The sequence below is a fragment of the Saimiri boliviensis genome, chromosome 5, assembly GCF_048565385.1.
Source record: "Saimiri boliviensis isolate mSaiBol1 chromosome 5, mSaiBol1.pri, whole genome shotgun sequence".
Classification (NCBI taxonomy): Eukaryota; Metazoa; Chordata; class Mammalia; order Primates; family Cebidae; genus Saimiri; species Saimiri boliviensis.
Window position 1 is genome coordinate 86728161 of NC_133453.1, and position 20776 is coordinate 86748936.

Sequence of the window (20776 nt, forward strand, 5' to 3'; positions counted from 1 at the left end):
AGGAAAAGCAAGTCTTTAAAGGGTCCTCAAATCAAATGAGGTAACTGATTCCTCCTGCTCTGTTAACTCTTCCTACACTGACGTTTTTCCTTATACCATTATTGGGACATCAAGTCAAGTCACTTGGAACTGAGTAATGTACGAATTCTCATGAGTTCACTTTAAAATTGAAACAGCTGAGGGCCTCAGCAGGGTGGTTGCAAATTCAGCACATGGCCGACCCATCCATTCCCCTCACCTAAAAGCCAATTCTTTCCATGACCTATACGCACAGTCCAAACAACTACCTGGCATCTTGAATTTTATCTTCCTAGCCTCGAGGATGCTGCTGAAATCTATTCAGCTTCTTTCCTGGCACAGGTCTCGGGCAGTCAGCCAAATAGTTCCCCAAAGTGAATCACCAGGCAGTCATTTTTCATTGTCACTGTTATTTTTATTCAATCATAGAGGGTATTAATATCACCACCACCACCGTAGCCAGTAAAGCTCACAAAAGGAGACATCAGGCTCTCCCTAATCTAATTACATCTTGGAAATAAAAGCTGACTAGAAAGCTGTCCTTTCTGGGGAACCTGTGGTAATGAGACATTGCTCTAATATCTTCATCACAATCCTAGGCACTGTCTATTTTCTTAGAAGTATTGCTTTCTATGACTCCTCCATAACTTTTTTTTTTTGAGATGGAGTCTTGTTCTGTCACCAGGCTGGAGTGCAGTGGCGTGATCTAGGCTCATTGCAACTCTGCCTCCTAAGTTCAAGCGATTCCCCTGCCTCAGCCTCCCGAGTAGCTGAAACTACAGGCGCGTGTCACCATGCCTGGCTAATTTTTTCTCTTTTTAGTAGAGACAGGGTTTCACCACGTTAGCCAGGATGGTCTTGATCTCCTGACCTTGTGATCCACCCACCTTGGCCTCCCAAAGTGCTGGGATTATAGGCATGAGCCACCACGCCTGGCCATAACATTTTTATCATCCAAAAGGACAGAACTAGAAGAGAAGCTTGTGATACATTCATTCTACTCTGTCTTTTATAGGTGACCAAACAGACTAAAAAAAAGTGAAAGCATTTGTCCAAGTTCATAGAACTGGTTATTACCATGGTAGAGCAAAGACTCCAGGCCCAGGGAGACATGAAGAGATGTTGGTCAAGCTTCAGTTAGGCAGGATGAATAAATTCTGAAGATCTAATGGACGGCACTGTGACTCTAGTTAACAATTCTGTAATGTATACTTAACATTTGCTAAGAGGATAAATCTTAAGTCCTCACCACACACACTAAAAAAGGAGGAAATGGTAACCTTGAGCGATGACAGATACAGTAACTAGCTTGACTGTCGAGATCATGTCTCCATGTGGTGACCGTTTCTCTGTGGTGTTCATACAATGATGAAATTGCCTAATGACGCATTTCTCAGAACCTATCTCCATTGTTAAGCAACACAAAACTGTATATCAAAACATCAGGTTATGAGGTTTAATATATACTGTTTTTATGTATCTGTATACCTCAATAAAGCTGTTAAAGAGAACCCAGGCCAACAGGTCTGCTATTATTTCTCTTGCATCATGAAAGAAGGATCACTTACATCTGTTGGGGAACATTTGTGCACATGTGTGAATACATATATACAAATTTGAGAAGATCAAATAAGATAATGCATGTAAACTAGTTGGCACACTTGAAATTTGCTGCTTTAGTATGCCTCCATCTTTTCCTGACTATAGTTTCCTTACACCAGAAGCGTCAGCATTTGTCACTGTCTTCATTCCTCCTTGATTTTGGGCTTCATCCTCAAAAAAACAACTCATTTTGTTAATTTATGAACCTCTAGAAAGTTATCCATTTTTTTAAACCTATAAACACAAACTAAACAGACAAAAACGAATTCCCCAAATCTCATGTGAATTATCTACTGTGTTAAGTTAGTCACACTGTTGCTGTCCTTTATAAATGGAAGTAAACAGTTTGTTTAAAAAGTTCATTTTGTACATATTTATGTTTATAGTGTTTATTTAATTGCAAGGCCAGATTATCATCAATATAGACCAATCTAAGTGGGAGAGCCAGTCTTGTCCACCCAACACAAGGGTGCAGCTATAGCAGTCAAGGACAAGCTCTCCTGCAGCCCATCTTTCTGCTACTCCCCATATCACTGGCTTACATGATTCAACATCTCATAGATGCCAAAACCACATATCCCTTCTCTGGTCAAAGTGCCAACCCCTGAAATATGGATTCCTATTGCATTTAAACACAAAGAGAATAATGGAAGGAATCACTCATGCAATTTTTTCTCAACTTCATATCTGATTTTCATTGGACGTCTGCTGTCTGATTCCTTGACATGTTCTGGATTTCAAACACTCTTCACCTACTGTCTGCTAACTGCTGTGCCAGGAGCCATGTCTGCCTCCACACATTTGTACGCTGAATGAGGGAGTTACACAAGAGGCCACATTTGAGATGCTAGAAAACTCCTTCATGGGCAACCATTAGAGACCATTACAGACCAAAATGCATTGAAATCCAGAGAAAGTGTTCTTATTCTACAGTTCAGTGTCAGCTTTCTATGTGTGAAGAGTAAAATCATTTTGATAACTGAAGATACCAAACTCAGATTGTAACATATTAGATAGCAAGATTCCACCACAATAAAGCCACGAGACTGCAGTCTGTATCACCCGCTGATCTGAAGCACTGTACCACCTCACCTGTCCCACTGCCCTGAAACCCTGGCCTCATTCCCCTCCATCCCTTTCCCAGCAACATATCTCTAATTCCCTTCTCAGGATATTAAGATCCTCGCTCTTCTCCCTCTACTCTTTCACAGCAGCCACTCTGGAAATGACTACTGAACCTAGATTCCATACTCAAGCCTGGCCCAGGTTGCAGCCTCATATTCTTCAATCTCATGATGAGGATCACCAAAGGAGCAAAAGAATTCAAGTTTATTTTCAATTAAGGTCACATCTTTTGAAATAATGAGAGAAAGATTATGCTTTTGTCTTAAGAATGAGTATTTTTTGCCATAACCACTATCAAAACTTACAGCCTCAAATGTATGGCTCCTCATTTGCAAACAGCTGCAACTTCAAAGGTAGACTTTCTGTCATAGCAGAATAATGACCCCCAAAAATTTCCTCATGTCCATCCTAGGAACCTGTGAATATTCCTTATATATTAAGATGTGATCTGCAGTTATGATTAAGTTAAGAACCTTGCAATGGGAAGATCATCCTGGATTGCCTTGGTGAGAACCAGTATAATCACAAGGGTCCTTAAAAGTGAAGGAATAATTTTAAAAGGTGGGGAAGAAATAAGTGCTGGCAGTGATTTGGAAAAACTGGTACCCTTATTTATTGTTATTGGCAACATAAAATGGTACACTTACTATGGAAATCAATGTGGTGGTTCCTCAAAATGTTGATCATATACTTAACAGAGTACCCCACATTTCTGCAACTAGGTATATACATAAAGAAATTAAAAACAGAGACTCAGATACCTGAAATTATGATGTTCCTAAGATTAAGTTACCAAAAAAAAATTAAAAACAAAACTATCAGCTCATGAAGAAATCATGTTCTGAAGTAAAGTTCTGTACTATCCAAACATCCAGTAACACTGAGACAACTTAAGGTTTCACTACAACACATGTTTATGAGTCTTGATGGTCTCGTTTCCAGAAATGCATAGTGTCTCTCCAGACAAGCCCAGCCAAGAGATGCAGGAAAGTTGGACACTCTTGTGTGGCAGGCCTTCTGCTATATGACAAGTGGATTAATTTTCCTGCGTAGTTTTCTCCTCCTTACTCCTGCTACTTAGCTTTTGGCTCTAACCCCTCTTGGCGTGGAAAATACCATGAAGTAAATGTTTGCATCTGTGTGTACATCCTAGTATTAAAGTAATACTTTAATGTTGCTGGTATTTTTACAGTCAATACCATCAACAAGTTAATTCACACATAATGTCTAAGGGAACACTTTCATATTTAATTTTTTAAAACTGCTAAACCCCCTAAGATGTCATAAAAACAGAAGTAGTCCCAAAGCAACTGTCATTAAGAGCAACTCAACAACATCAAGATCTTTTTGAGGGGACCACCAATCACATTCTATTTTACTGATCTCTCTTTCTATCCTTACAAAACTCCAAGTCCTTGGAAAGAAAAGAATTTGTTAGTCCTCTACAGCCCTAGGACCCCAGTAAAGTATTTGTATTTGGATGGTGCATAATTATTGTATAACAATTCTGTTCAGCCACAAGCTGCATTTTGATAAAAGGCATTCCTCCAAGATCTTCAATCTCCTTTTAAACAAATAAAGAATTAGGACCAGAAAAGCAAGTGTCAAATTTAGTCATTATCTATTTGTACGTGGTTGTTAAATATTATATAACTACTAACAGAGTTTACTTCAACTCTGCAAAGTTAAACATATATATATATAAGCTTTAGACAGGCCATATATACATACATATATATATATATATATATATATATATATATATATATATATATATATATATATATGGTGGGCTTTAGATAGGCCAAGCATGATGGCTTATACCTGTAATCTCAATACTTTGGTGCTGAGGTGGGAGGATCATTTGAACCCATGCATTCAAGAACAGCCTAGACAACATAGTGAGATCCCACCTCTACAAAAAAAAAAATTTTTTCTAAATTAGCCAGGTGTAGCTGCATATGCATATAGACCAAGCTACTCAGGGGGCTAGGGCAGGAGGATGCTTGAGCCAGAAGCCTGAGGCTGCACTGATCCATGATCGTGCCACTGCACTCCAGCCTGGGCAACAGAGAAAGACCCTGTCTTTAAAAAAAAAAAAAAAAAGAGGGTCAGATATACCTTCTCTTATACTCCAGGCCTGCACCTGACCTGCCTCTCCTCCCATCCCCACCCACCTTCGTTCCTCCAAACCTGCATCTCAACCCAAGACCTGAGTCTTCTATATACCATGTTTGGGGTCACCTTTGCTTTGTATTATCTCTAATAGCACTTGTTCAAGGGACCAAACGTGATCTTACTGTTGCCATTTCACATGTGTACACTTTTTATCCTATGAGAGGGAAAGTTCTCTGGCATAATTTGATGTCTTTTACAGTACTCAGAACATGGACAGATACACAATACACATCTAACAGTTATGAGATGAGCAACAAAAAAAAAATCCCATAATAAAACTAATTCTGATGTGTGGTACATGGAAATTGAGAACTTATACATGCAATGCACAACTACTATGGCATTAAATAATAGATTATTTATTAAATGGATGAGCTAAATCATGTTATAAACAGGTAACCTTAGATACCTCAGTCAGAAGTACCTCTTGTTGGGGAACAAAGTTTTCAATGTTTGTCTATTTGGAGATAAAACAGTTCATGTGAAATAAAATCCATGTCATCTGAGTTATGCCTGGTTTTATATTGTCACACCACAGTGGTACATTCTAGGTGTAAAGTGCTACCTAAGTGTATGGTCTGGTTTCAGCCTAAAACAAGGAAGCATGGTGACATCTGCACTGCATGCACCAAGCAAGGCAACAAGAAGAAAGCATTTTCCAGGGTGGGCGCACACCTACATTTACAGACAAAGATTTCTGGGAAGCAGGCCCTAGGGTGTGCACTATTCCATTTTAAGTGCTGAATTTGGTTGTGGGCAAGAAAAAGGAACAAGAAAGCATGCATGCAAGACAGAGATGAAAATGGGCAGGGGGTGGCAAGGCGCAGAAATCTGACTGTATTGACTCTGCGCGTCTCAGCTGGGTAAACCACAACAGTAGTCCTGGGGGACATGACCCTCACTGCTGAACTCAGTACACCCACTCAATATGTTCTGGATGTAAACACTGTTCTGTTTCCTACAAAGCAGTGTTATGCTTCTCCAAGAGAGCTACAAGTATTTGGAAGAATACCAAAATACCACATTGACCATTCAATCTTTGCATTCTTACATTCTGTTACAACTTCATCCTCCTCACACAAGAGATGAACCATAGGTAACTCACATGTACCAATCCATCTTTCTGTAAATTACACCTCAAGTCCTAAGGATCCCAGAGATAATGCAACACACTTCATCCAGTACCTAATGTTACTTCCCACTCAAAGTGTTTGCCAACTTGAAGGATATCTCTGATTTAGATCTGTCCCTCTTCCAGAGGGAAATGCAACTCCAAGTGCACAGGACTCCCTGTTTTCTTAGTAGGTTTTAAAGAGAAGCGACAGGATCAAGAGATTTCTATAATTTTCACCTTGAGGAACTACTGAGTACTTATACACCTTCCTAAACAAGCCTTTAAAACCTGATCCTCTACACACCATTCTATCTCAGGGGTCTGTCATTTCAGCATTGCTGTAGTGTTCCATCTCAGTCAGCTGCCCACTGACAAATAGGTCCATTCATTCTCTCTCTCTTCTATACATATATTTATAAATGATAAGCACAATATATTCTCTGTTTATTGCACATGGCTGGGCAACAGGCACACTGTTTAACAGAGAAGCGCACACATACCATGCATGATTTCTAAATGAATATGATTTATCAAAATATATTAACACAAAAGCCATATTATCATAACTTAATCTTTCTTTAATGACTTTGAAATATTGCCAGAATTTTAGAATGTCTTTTGGTCATCACGATAAATTACAATTACAACCTTTGAAATTACTCAGACCTGGGTTCAAATTCCAACTACTAGCTGTTAATTCTGGCAAGTAACTAAGTTTCTCTGAGTCTCGGTGTTCTTATTTGAAAATAAGAACAAAAAGATCTCCCTGTTAGGATCACCATGAAACACTGAAAGTACCTCTTGAAACAACAGTAGACACATGGATGGTAGCACAGTGTCTACAGAAGAGGCTGTGGCTGTAGACAAAGATTCTAGTCTTCAAGTAAAATTTAAAAAATTAAGTTTATATCATAGAACTGAAACTACTTGCTGTATGTTCATAGGCAAGTCACTTAATTTACTTGAACTTTAGTTTCCTCATCTGTAAAATACGGACAGTATCTACTCCAAGTGGATTTCAGGAGGAGCCTGATAGAAGAGGCTTTATGCAGTGGGACTGTTACGAAAATCAAAAAGAAAATGAGAGAACACATGCAAAGTGTTTCATCAAGCTCAGTGCCTGATACAAGTGTTCAATAAACTTTAGCTATTCTGTACCAGAATATGATACAACCTAATTCAAAAAAGGGAGGAGTAAAGTGTTGGAGCATCTTAATTTCTTTAGCATAAAGGCTTTCAGGGCTTCTCACATACATAAAAATTTCTGGTGCCATAAATACAATGGATGTTTAGCTAGCAGCCATATAAGGAACTAAATAGAAATGTCTAGACCCGTGGTTTCCAAATTAACTGCCAACACACCCCTAAAGCACTACAGTGAACTAGATGGAAGCTATGGGACTATTTCCAAAGGAAGCAACAAAACTCACAATCAGATACTGCACAAGCCACTAGCCTGAGGTGGTCCACAGTTTCTGCCCTGAATCATGTAACATTTCCTTTGCATAACATCTTATCTTTGCAAAACTGGTTTTTTAGCAGTTGCTGTGATAAAAGCAAGTAACAGGAGAAAATGAAAACTGAACAGGAAGTGAAGTGTGTGTACAATCTTAATTCAATGTATGAAAGCTGTGCAAGTGCCCTATAGCTGCACACATCATGTTTATAAGTAATAATTATGTTTTTAAAAGAATAAAATGGGCCGAATGCGGTGACTGACACCTGTAATCCCAGCACTTTGGGAGGCCGAGGTGGGCAGATCACAAGGTCACGAGATTGAGACCATCCTGGCCAACATGGTGAAACCTCATCTCTACAAAAAAAAATACAAAAATTAGCTGGGCGTGGTGGTGCGCGCCTGTAGTCCCAGCTACTCGGGAGGCTGAGGCAGGAGAATTGCTTGAACCCAGGAGGCGGATGTTCATGTAGTGAGCCGAGATCGCGCCACTGCACTCCAGCCTCGTGCCTGGTGACAGAGCGAGACTCTCCTTAAAAAAATAAAATAAAATGAAAGTTTTTTCCTCACAATTTATATGTAATGTTTTCTTAAACAGCCACTAAATTAGTAGGTCATAACTAGCTGTTTATACGTAAGTACTTAATAAATAGCATGGTTAGAGGTTTTTCTTTTGGTCTAGGAGGCACCATAAAATTATTGAGACACTAAAGATGTTGTGACTGAAAGTGTTTGGAAACCTCTAGCCTAGATACTATCGGCCTTCACCCCCATCACACCTGATATTACTACTTTCTGGTAGCACAGTAGAGTTTCTATATCCATAGGTTTCACATCTGTGAATTCAACCAACCATGGATCAAAAATATTTGGAAAAAAAATGCATCTGTACTGAACATGTACAGATTTTCTGTCACTATTCCCTAAACAATATAACAACTATTTATATAACACTTGTATTTTATTAGGTATTATAAGTAATCTGGACATGATTTAAAGTATACGGGAGGATGTGCATAGGTTTTATGTGAATATACTCTATCAGGGACTTAAGCATTCATTGATTTTGGTATCCACAGGGTGAGAGAGGTTGGTCCCAGAATCAATCCTCCATAGATACCCAGGAATGACCACATTCTAAAATAAAGGCCCTCTATAAAGAATTTTAATCTGAAGCTGCATATGAGAAATTATTAAAACAGCTGGACAATATTGATTTGAGAAATAAATGTACAAAGTTTTCAACTAAAGAAACTATCATTAAAACGAAATATTTCCCTAGGGGCTCCATGTAAACAGGGTATCACATAGTAGGCAGCACCCTAGTTACCTTGGTAAATAAACTTCAATCTAGGTAAGTTTTTTTCACTTGTAACAGGTTCTAAACCATTTACTAGAACTTAGTTTTATGATAGAGCATTATTCTAAAATGCCTGTTGTCCTGGTATAACTATTAACAATGCCCCCTTTCACTCTAAAAGTCCTCCAATCTGGATGATTAATTATATAGCCACCTTGATTTACAAGCCAATTACATGCTGAAGAAATCAAGGTATGAATGTTTGTTTTTATTAATAGCTAAACAAGAATGAGAAGTATGATTCTGGATTTCAGTTTTTTAAATAACTCATTATCAGACACTTGAAGACAAGGCTGGAGCCAGATGACCCTTAGTATCCTGCTTCTAACCCACAGTCCTGTGACTCTGAAGTCAGTGTGGGTAGACAGTGAATCAGCACATCTGGCTGCCAAAGCTACTGATGAACTAGGCTCTGAACCTTACAGTTTCATGCATGTTTTACTAAGTTGTTAAAAACTTGTAATAATAAGCCAAATAATGACTTGGCTTTCCTCATTTAAAGAAATGAGTAAAGAAAATATTATAAGAAAATTCATTTATTCTAAATTCTCCTTTGTTCAATTATGACAAATTCCATATTTCATTTTAAAGTAGTCACAGTTAGAACTTTTTTCTAATTCTATCCATTTTTTTCCTGTAACTCCCAACCAGCCCTTAGGTAAATTTTAATATTTTTCTTCATGCACAACATTTCTTACTCATTAACACCCTATTTTTTCTTCCCAAGAAACCCAGTGGCTGTGGCTGCCTAGTTTTCACACTTGACTCTCTACTGTTCGTTTCTCTAAAAATGGAAACTGAAAAGATTTTGTTTCTCACAAAATCTCTCGTGCTTCAGGACAAAAAAAAAAAAAACAAACCCTTCTGACTTAGTAAATATAGACTCCCAAAGAATGAGCACACTCATGTGTGACTTTTCATAACATCCACAGGACAGAAATACTACAAATAATTTTAGATAAATAGAAATATCATGCCATATCCCTCTGACTTGATTTCTGAAGAACAATGCTTTAAATGTGATGGCTTTTCAAAACAAAATTAACTTGCTGGTTTTACCTTTGCTTTTTCCTTACATGTCAGTATGTTCTACATTTAAGGCATAAGATGAACGTGAATGATGGCATTCACGTTCTAGAACTCTGCATGTGTTCAGAGGATTAATACACAGATATGCACATTCACAAGCCCCAGTCTTACAGCAATGATTCAGGAATTCTGAGATCTGAGCCCAGGAATCTGTATCTCTTACAAGCGTCTGAGATGAGATCCATATGTACATAATTTCTTAGGTCTACTGATAAACAAGTGCCTCAGTTCACAAAAGATAGATGTTTGCATTCCGTAAACAACCCATTTACTCATTTCTCAAAATTTTGAACATGAATATATTAAAACACACACACACAATGGGATACAGCTACAGAGAGACACTAGACAGGTTTTTAAGAAGCCTCCCTACAGCCGGGCATGGTGGCTCATGCCTGTAATCCCAACACAGGAGTTCAAGACCAGCCTGACCAACATGGTGAAACCCTGTCTCTACTAAAAACACAAAAATTAGCCAGGCATGGTGGCATGTGCCTGTAATCCCAGCTACTCAGGAGACTGAAGCAGGAGAATCACTTGAACCCCGGAGGCAGAGGTTGCAGTGAACTGGGATCATGCCATTACACTCTAGCCTGGTGACAAAGCAAGACTCAGTCTCAAAAAAAAAAAAAAAAAGAAAAAGAAAAATAGGAGGCCGAGGTGGGTGGATCACCTGAGGTCAGGAGTTCAAGACCAGCCTGGCTATCATGGTGAAACCTCACCTTTGTTAAAAATAATAATAATAGTAATAATAAAATAAAAAATAAATGAAAACAGAAAATAAAAAAAGTAAGAAGACTCCCTGCATGCAGGCAGGAGACATCCTAAGAAAGGACATACAAATCAGTTTTGTTGTTGTTAAGATAGAGTCTTGCTCTGTCACCCAGACTGGAGTGCAGTGGCATAAACTTGGCTCACTGCAACCTCTGCCTCCCATGTTCAAGTGATTCGCATACCTCAGCCTCCTGAGTAGTTGGGACTACAGAGGTGCGCTACCACGCCCAGCTAATTTTTTTGTATTTTTAGTAGAGACAGGATTTCACCATGTTGACCAGGCTGATCTCAATCTCCTGACCTCAAGTGATCCACCCAGTTCAGCCTCCCAAAGTGCTGGTATTACCAGTGTGCACCACCGCACCCAGCCTGTTTGCTCTTTGCTGTGGAATGTGTGAATAGTTCCCCATTAGAAGCAAGGCTGGAGATGCAGTTGTGAGAGAACATCCTGGCTCTTGACCTAACACCGTTTTTCCCCAATGCAGTATCTTCCCCAAATTTGTCTGACCCTTAGTGAAGAACTCCCATCAGCTCACTCTTTTCTGCAGTTCCCTCCTTACCCAGCTTAGAATCCATGGCCCAGGTAAATAACACTCTTGACCCTGCACCAGTGTTTCTTGCTCCTCCAGCTGTCTTTTCAGCACAACCACCCAACATACCCCCAAACCTAGACAAACTCACTTACCAGTAATAAAGATGTTTTGCTTGACCAAACTTTAGTCAGGCTCCCGTACATTCTCCTACATCCATGTATACACCTCCTTATAAAATCTGGTTTTGGCAAGAACTCTGCTAAGTCAGTTTAGCCCAAATTCCCCACCCTCTACTTCTAATCACCCTCACTAGCTAATTGGGTTCTTCATCTTCTCCCATTCCCCAGATGGTATCTGATCATCCTCTCCCAGCTTCAACAAGAATCCTGTAATAGGTCAGGATCACTTTAGCCAGAATTCTCTCCCCCTCTTCCCCTACTTCACTCCCACAGCCCTGATGTTTCCTCCTAGTAATTTTCCATCCACTGACCTTCACGCCACTCCTCTCCTTGGCTATAAATTTCTATTTGTCCATGCTATGTTCAGAATTCAGCTCATTTTCTCTTCCTCACTGCAAAAAATCTCATTGCAGTGGTCCCTATGGCTATCGAGATTGTCCTGAATAAAGTCTGCCTTACCATCTGGAACAAGCGTCTTGAGTAATTCCTCTTGAATCCTATCTAGTCCCTCCTTATACAGAAGCACCTGAGACTGCAGAGAGTGCCATGCAACAGGCAGACCAGTCAGCCACAGAGCAACAACTGCCACTTGCCTAGAGAACATCTATCCTCAACACTGCCCAGAAACATCTACCTTCTTCTGGTCAACCCTTTACAATCTCTTCCAGCCTCCAACCTCCATACCCTCTCCTCACCCGCTTCTCTCAATATAGCCTCACCACTTGAATCTCATGAAGAAAATAAAGCCCCTTATAACAGAACTCTCTCCCCTTTTTGCTACCAAACTCACAAACCCACCACACTGCTGTATTTTCTTCTCCCACTCTCCTCGCAATGAAATAAAGGTGGCATGTCTTTCTTTTTTGTTTTGGTTTTTTTTTTTTTTTTTTTTTTTTTTTTTTTTTTTTTGAGATGGAGTCTTGCTCTGTTGCCCAGGCTGGAGTGCAGTGGCACGACCTTGGCTCACTGGAACCTCTGCCTCCCTGGTTCAAGCAATTCTCGTGCCTCAGCCTCCCGAGCAGCAGAGATTACAGATGCCCACCATCATGCCCAGCTAATATTTTTATTTTTAGTAGAGATGGGGTTTCACCATTTTGGCCAGGCTGGTCTTAGACTCCTGACCTCAGGTGATCTGCCCACCTTGGCCTCCCAAAGTGCTGGAATTACAGGCGTGAGTCACCGCGCCAAGCCCAAAGGCAGTATTTTTACCTCTCTTGAAGACCATCCTTCTTGTATTCTTCTCTCATAGACCTTTGTGAAAAATAAAAGTTATAACCTGTGTTTCACACAGCACAATTTCTGGCACATTAAAAACAACCCAGTGACTAGATGCTGCTTTCACCATTAAGGCTTCCAACAGAGTTGTACCTAGCAGGTACTCCAAGGATGAAACAATCAATCCTATATTTGAACGGGGAGAGGGAATCACAGAAGCATATCCTCAAACAAAATTCTCACTGTTACCACCTCCCCATTTGCCCCGACATAACCCATGTGTTTATCTCCACAAGAAGAACTTACCCTATAGACTGGTATAAAGAATAAGGGGTTAAAAAGTTAAAGCATCAATATTTTCTTGCTTTTAAAACTACTCAAAGCTACTGTTAAATGACAGGGCACAACAGTGAAAACTAGGTTCGTTTCCATACTTGCTACCATGCAGTTACCAGTTTCTCTTTCAGGAAACTATAACTTAGGAAATTTAAATGAACTAGAACGTTTGGATCACATTCAAAGTGTATACTGGACCTTCTGCCAATATCTAACTCACAGAGGGTACACAGGACCCCATTAGATAAACAGTGCAGTACGGACATTCACAAGATCCATTCTCATCATCTTCCTTCTAGATGGAGTCTTAGCAATTAATTTCTCAAAATTAAAAAAGGCAGACAAATTTATACAGGGTGAAACAGAGTATCTTTACTTGTTAAAGCCAGGCACATAATTAGGCTCTTCGCTCCTTTCTGTGTAAATATTCCTGAGACCCTTTCACTTAAAACCCTGGACAGCCTGGGGGATTTTGCTTTTCAGCATCAGGGCAAGCTGGCTAGTTTGGTTTGGAGCCTCTGTACCAGCTGCTCATTGAAGATAAATCTAAAAACTGAATAGAGCCTTCATTACCATTTCCATCAACCCATCCGGAGCTCTGGATATCAGCTCATAAAGAATTATGCATTTAAGTTACATGTCTTTTAGAAGAGTCAGAGACATTTTCTGAGTTCCCTTTTGGGAAGGTCATCCTTCAAGTTTCACTAAATGCAAGTAAAAGCTAACCTTATCCCCGAGTCACTTTAGAAAAGCAATTACATTCTTATATCAACAATACAGCAAGGACAAAAACATCAAAATAAAAAGATAATCCTTAAATACATATAGCTTTAAGAAAAGCCTATTAGGTCGTGGACTCTGGGAATTACTGGCCCACGTGGTTTGATTTCAGGGTACTAAAGGCAAAAGAGTTGTTTTTACTGCCCATAAAACTTTTAAAGCCATCATGAAAAATGTGCAAGATTTCATATAAGAATCCCAATTTTCACCTTCTCATGAAAACCTGGAAGGCCTCGCAGCACCGGCCAGCCTTGCCAGTGTGGGCTAAAGCGGGTGGCGCCTGCCTCGGTCAGGGACTTTACTCTCCGGCTTGCTAAGGTTCCACCATTCCCTTTTGTCTCAAATCCTGGCAGATTTTACAAATTTAAGAGACTTAACGGACTCCTGTAGACAGCTGAGTTTTGATGCCCATTTATTTTTGTTTGTTTTGAGATGGAGTTTTGCCCAGGCTACAGTGAAGCAGCACAATCTGGGCTCACTGCGACCTCTGCCTCGCCGGGGTTCAAGTGATTCCCCTACCTCAGCCTCCCAAGTAGCTGGGATTACAGGTGCCTGCCACCACACCAGCCAATTTTTGTATTTTTAGTAGAGACGGGATTTCACCTCGTTGGCCAGGCTGGTCTCGAATTCCTGACCTCAGGTAATCCATCGGCCTTGGCCTCCTAATGTGCTAAGATTACAGGAGTAAGCCACCACACCCCGCTTGATGCTCATTTTATGGCATTGCTAGGATACTGGGGGATGGTAGCAGGTTGGGGACCTATTTGCTGCGGTCAACAGTGGTTGATTCTTTAGTTGAAAGAATCTCAGGTGGTTTCTAAGAAAGAGGTTCTGAGTAGGTAGTCAGCAGAGTTTTAATTAACCAGGTGCTAGAGAACTAAGCAGAGAGGAGGACGAGACAGAAGATGACATTTTTCCAACCAATAAATTTTGCCTGGGCTCAGTCCTGTTTTTGTTTCTGATGAATGTTATCGAATGAATATCAGAATGATTTCTTAATCTAAGTGCATTTCAGGGGATGATTTAGTTCTCATCCTCCTGCTCTCTTGGTGGGCCCAAAATATCCAATGATTCTTATCGTGGTTTGTCAATTTTCCCCTGGGTGTTGCCTATAACAACATGTTCTCTTCAGACATTCCCCCACCCAAGTTGTCCTGCACTGGTCAGCACTAATTCACTGCTCTGCTTTCATTAACATCCAAGGGTGAGCTCTAATAAAGTAAACCCAACATTGCTTCAGGGGTCAATGCTCTATCTCCCGACTGCAAAAGAGAAAGCAGACAGACTTCCTCCAGGCTAGAGGAACATGAGAAAGGGGGTTTTAGCAACACAATACAACTTAATTCTCCATGAACCAGTATTAGGAAAACCAAAAGCACCAGATCATCAAAATCACAAAAACAAGAACTCAGTGTACTGCTAATATGTGCATAAATGAATGTATTTATATGGACCATGCTTATTCTAGGCTTGTGCCACAGAATAGAATCTTGTTAGAATCCCAAGTCTGGAAGGCTGATGATTGAGCCTGCCAACCATCTGCCAGCAGAAACCTATTTACACACAAGCTTTCTCATATAATCACTTGGAATCCATTCAGTCCTAAAAGACACAGACCTTGAAAAACGCCTACACTAGGCCTTGAGTGACCTATAACAGTCAGGAAATCCTTTCAAATCATCCCCTTTCTCACTTCTCTCCATTCTAGTCATTTCTTTGATTTAGATTTTACTTGGCCTTGAGTAACTAATAGTCATGAGTATAAGACTTTCTAGAACTGTGGTATATGAAATCCCCAACATCGGGAATCACAACAACCCAATCACTCAACTTCCTCCAAAAACAACCAGCCAGAGGCCTGCAGAGAGAGGGAAGCCAGGCGTCAGGGCTGGAACTCTCAGGACTTCTCACCATCATCAGGAACATCATGTCCAGACAAATTCTGATTCATTCATTCTTTTGTGCCTTTCCTTTTTCTGAAGCCTAAACAGCTTTTTAGCTGTCAAGTAGGATGAGCTTAAAAGGAGGTTCGAAATATTGATCCTCTGGAATCTGCATTCTCATCAACACTTTTCCACTGAGACTTTGACGCCCCAACCAGGCTTAACAGAAAACACAACTGACCAAGCTCCTGGGGATGAAAAGCTCTTTATTAACACTTGGTTATTCTATGTTAAAATGCCACTGACCCCTCCCATCCTACTCGAGTTACAATTAACTAAGGGCCCCTTTGCCCTTCATGGTTGGTTATTGCCTTACAGAAAGACATATGAATCACATAGGCCCTTTATGTTTACAAAGATGCCAAATTCCTTCACTAATTAAGTTGAAGAAGGACTAATTCTGCCTCTTACTGAAGTAGGGACCATTTGCCATGTTTTCAATAATGCACATGAATGGTGAGGTCTCTGAACATTCAGGTAAGTACACTTGTTTGTCTTCAATTTTATTTTCTTTGATGAGCTTCCAAATCTCAGTATTCTCAAGGTTTTAAAGAAAAAGGGTGGTAGTGGAGAGATTCCTGATATAAGACAGCAACAATATGTTACACAAAAACAATATCCTCAGTAAAATCTGCCAGAAGAATGAAATGCAGATCTGAAAAAGAACAATGTGACAACATGTTGTCACAACTTATATACAGTACCTTAAAAAATGGAAGAAGGAAGAGTGAAACTGAAAATTTGACTAAGTTCATGGATTGGTGTACAGAAAATAGGTAAGGACTCAAGAATATCTTTAAAAACTGACAACTCAGATAACATAAAGTTAAATAAGATACCAGTGGCTGTGGGTATTTTTTTTTTAAAGGTAAAGTACAAACATAACACTAGAATAGAAATTCAGAAATTCAAACCTTCTTAAGTGCCAAAAAACTCTATGTCATAGAGAAAAAGCACAGACAATGTAACAATGCTTTTTCATAATACTTGTGTAAAGTGCAAACTTTTTGCATTTGGAGGCTATCTTGGAATTCTACCTGTAGTATGCTACGTGGTAAAAGCAGATTTCTAAGATAGCTTCCAAGATTCCTGCTTTCTTGGGTACCTGTCCTAACATGTCCTATATTATCATCTCCTCCTCTTAACTGTGGGCAGATTAGGAATATGGTATGACTTCACGCCCATGATTAGGTTATATTATATGCCAAAAGTAAGAGGGGATTATCCCGGGTGGTTCTGACCTTTAAAAAGTACACCCTTTGGTCGGGCGCGGTGGCTCAAGCCTGTAATCCCAGCACTTTGGGAGGCCGAGGCGGGTGGATCACGAGGTCGAGAGATGGAGACCATCCTGGTCAACATGGTGAAACCCCGTCTCTACTAAAAATACAAAAAATTAGCTGGGCATGGTGGCGCGTGCCTGTAATCCCAGCTACTCAGGAGGCTGAGGCAGGAGAATTGCCTGAACCCAGGAGGCGGAGGTTGCAGTGAGCCGAGATCGCGCCATTGCACTCCAGCCTGGGTAACAAGAGCAAAACTCCGTCTCAAAAAAAAAAAAAAAAAAAGTACACCCTTTAAAGACAGTCTAGAGCCAGAGAAAATATTAGTCAGAAAAGTTCAAAGCAGTAGAGACACTACTCAGAGACAATCCATGGAGAGGTCACAGGGGCAGCTCCTTGGAGATAAGGGCTTCACTGCTACCATTACAAGCAATGGAATTCTGCCAACAACCAGTTAGCTTGGAAAAGGACTCCAAGCCTCAGATGATATCGAAACCCTGGCCAACACCTGATTTTCAGCCTGGTGAGACTGAGCAGAAAACCCAGCTAACCCATGCCCAAACTCCTGACCCACAGAAACTATGAGGTAATACATTTGTGTGGTTTTAAGCCTCTAAGTTTGTGGCAATTTTTGTGCAACAACAAAGTACTACCTTTCAAGTACAAAAAAAGGAAATAAGAAAATACAGCATGTGTCTGCTGATTTGTGTAAAAAATATATCCAGGAAGGATAAATTAAGAAGTAATGAGATTGTTTATCTATAGAAAGAGGATGGGAATGGGTCAGACAGGATGAGAAAGAAATGACACCTTCTGAGCATACTTTTCATGTATTTATAAGTTTTAGAACTGTGGCAATATTTGACATTATCTAAAGATAAATAAAACCAACATGACTTTAATCAAAATAAGAGAACCTAATGCATTACAAATGAACAACAAAAGCACAGAGTAGGTAGAGAAGAACCTAAGCAACTTTAGACAATAGTACTGTAGATATTTTAATACTAAAAACAAAAAACGAATGCACATAAATGCTATGTTCTAGTTAGTAAATTTATTTCTCATAAGGGTATGTGTTAGCATTACGAAACTACTATGTGTGTAGCTCAGAACTATACAAATAAGTAAACATATTGTGGATAATGACAGCCAGGTTTCTCACATTCAGATAAAAGAGTTACATATAAGGGGGAAAGTAAGAATGAACACTAAGGTTTTTAATACATATACACAAATGTGTGCATATGTATATGTATACACATAGACTTCCCAGCTCTATCTGTTGAGAAGGGCTAGAAATACTGACATCTTATGAATGATAAGCACATCTAGCACCAAACTGTGGTTTCTATATACCTTTGTCCAATAAGAGGAACTAGAGCTTCTTAGAAAAATGGCTGATTCCAGGGATAGAGCAAGAAAAAAAAAAAGCCAAGATAAGCCTGGAGCATCTTATGGTACCCAAAAGTAAGAAACTGGTCCAAATATAGGAACTTGTCAAAAAAACATTACAAGCCAAATTTAAGGAGCTCCCAATAGTCAAATCTGGAACAATTTGAGCAACACAATAGATAATCATAGAAGAGATTGTAACCCATAGAATAAATATCCATGAATCCATACTGATATAAATAACTGAATAAATAATAAAGGGAGAAGGAACAGCTCGTCCTCACAGAATTCTAACTCATAAATGAAGGGATGACATAAATTTAAAAATCACTATTTGGCAAACACCACAGTGATAATTAATGCAGCCAGGAAATCAACAAATGCTAAAATTAATGAGCAAATGTAAGAGATGAAACTAGAATATTCGCAGAGTTGCAAAGTATCTAAGACAAGACACTAATAACAAAGAGAAAAATCATAGCTTTACTGTGGAGACATCTGGCAGGCACCCCCATAACCAAGTAATCAAGTCAGCAAAGTAACAAGACTTGTAGATATCACATGTATGTGGTGATAATGCACTAATATATACAGAAGATCCCTTCTGTGGTATTCTTGCCAAAAATGCCTGGCCTGAATCAAATCCACAAACCCAAATTGAGGAATATTCTATGAAATAACTGGTCAGTAATCACCAAAATTATCAAAATCATGAAAAACAAACACAGACTGAGTAACTGTTCCAAGTTAGAAGAAACTGGGGAGACGTAACAACTAAATGCAATGTGGGAACCAGACCTAGATTCTGGACCCAGAAAAGGGCATTAGCAGGACAATGATTCACAGCATTGTGTCTCTCTTAGTTTAGTTTTGATCATCACACCAGGATTCTGTAAGACATTATTTCAGGAAAGTAAGAAAGATTATATATCAACTCCTTGTACTAGTTTGCCACTTTTTTTAAGTCAAATTCTTTTAAAATTAATCTTACCAACTATAAAGTATATGGGATGATAGAAGATACACAAGCTTAATGCTGGCGTAAGCATGAGGAATTACCATTACCAACTTAATAGTGAAATGGCTAGGGTGAAAAAGAAGCTAAGGAATACTAACAGAATCAGAACAGCTATCCATGTCACTCTCTAGTTCTTCACACTAAACAAGGCATCCTAGTCAATTGGTGCTTTGTATATGCTTCCTGGAGGCAGGCAGATAGTGGGGTGTGTGTGTATGTGTATCCTGTCCCCTCAACTAGGAGGTAAAAGCTTTTAGGGCATGAACATTGTGTGTGTGTGTGTGTGTGTGTGTGAGAGAGAGAGAGAGAGAGAGAGAGAGACAGAGAGAGAGCGCGCGCGAGCAAGAGAGAGCAAGAGAGACATGGAATTTTGCTCTGTCACCCAGGCTGATGTGCAATGGCACAAACTTGGCTCACTGAACCTCCGCCTCCAGTTCAAGGATTCTTGTGCCTCAGCCTCCCAGGTAGTTGGGATTACAGGCATGCACCACCACGCTCAGCAAATTTTTGTATGTTTAATAGAGATGGTGTTTTGCCGTGTTGGCCAGGCTGGTTTCAAACTCCTGACTTCAAGTGATCCACCCATCTCGGCCTCCCCAAGTGCTGGGATTATAGGTGTGAGTCACCACGTCTGGCCCAACATGAACATCTTCATCTGTCTTTACATCCTCTGTCTGATCATATGATCTACGTAGAATAGGAATATGACAAAACTTACGGATAATATGTATCTAATATTTTAAAGAAAGTAACTGAAATAACAGAGCTCTGAGAGCTCCTGTAGCTCCTGAATTCCTTAGTGTTATTCCTTTTAGCATATTTTCAGTAAATTTTTTTCCTAAAAGACCACTGAACTCCTATTTCATACTCAGGCTTTGTAATGCATAGAATAATAGGAGTAGTAAGCAGGTATCATAGACAAATCAGGTGTTCCAACGCTGAGTTTCCAGGTGTTAAATGTATTCCAAAACAATTTTTTCCTTCTATTAAACTGAGCTACAACAGAAGAGCTGACTGTGTGTGTTTCAAGTGTTAGTAGTTCCATATTGTACGCAGACTCTACTTGTCCTCTGCATAACAGGCCCTGGCACATAATAGGTGCACAATAAGTATCTGTCAAATGAATAAAATCCACATGATCCCAATGATGTGATTTCAGAGCCAAGAGTCAAAAAGCATACCAGGTCACCTCTTCTAAACAGGCTGTTAACCCTGGGCTTTCTGTAACAATAGTCAATGTACATGGGAATGGCCACGACATCTAACTTGTCGTTTTGAGGCCCATTTCAAGAGTAATCTAAAATTATCATGCAATTGTTTGGATAAAGACCAATTCACCACGATGATTTTTAACATCCTTCAAACAACTGTTAATGAAACCAGA

General features: G+C 39.7%; 1 protein-coding gene across 13 annotated transcripts in view; it reads right to left on the bottom strand.

The window, feature by feature from the left end:
• Window positions 1–20776, bottom strand: part of FMNL2 (formin like 2) — a 320067-nt gene that overhangs the window by 139572 nt on the left and 159719 nt on the right. Inside the window, exon 1 of one of the 13 annotated variants that reach the window (XM_074399685.1) lies at window positions 11402–17110. The exons of the other annotated variants lie outside the window; for them this stretch is intronic. Within the exon in view, the coding sequence (XP_074255786.1) occupies window positions 11402–11452 (51 nt within the window). The 5' untranslated portion in view covers window positions 11453–17110. Of the gene's footprint in view, window positions 1–11401; window positions 17111–20776 lie in introns of those variants that run through there. 13 annotated transcript variants of the gene reach the window in all.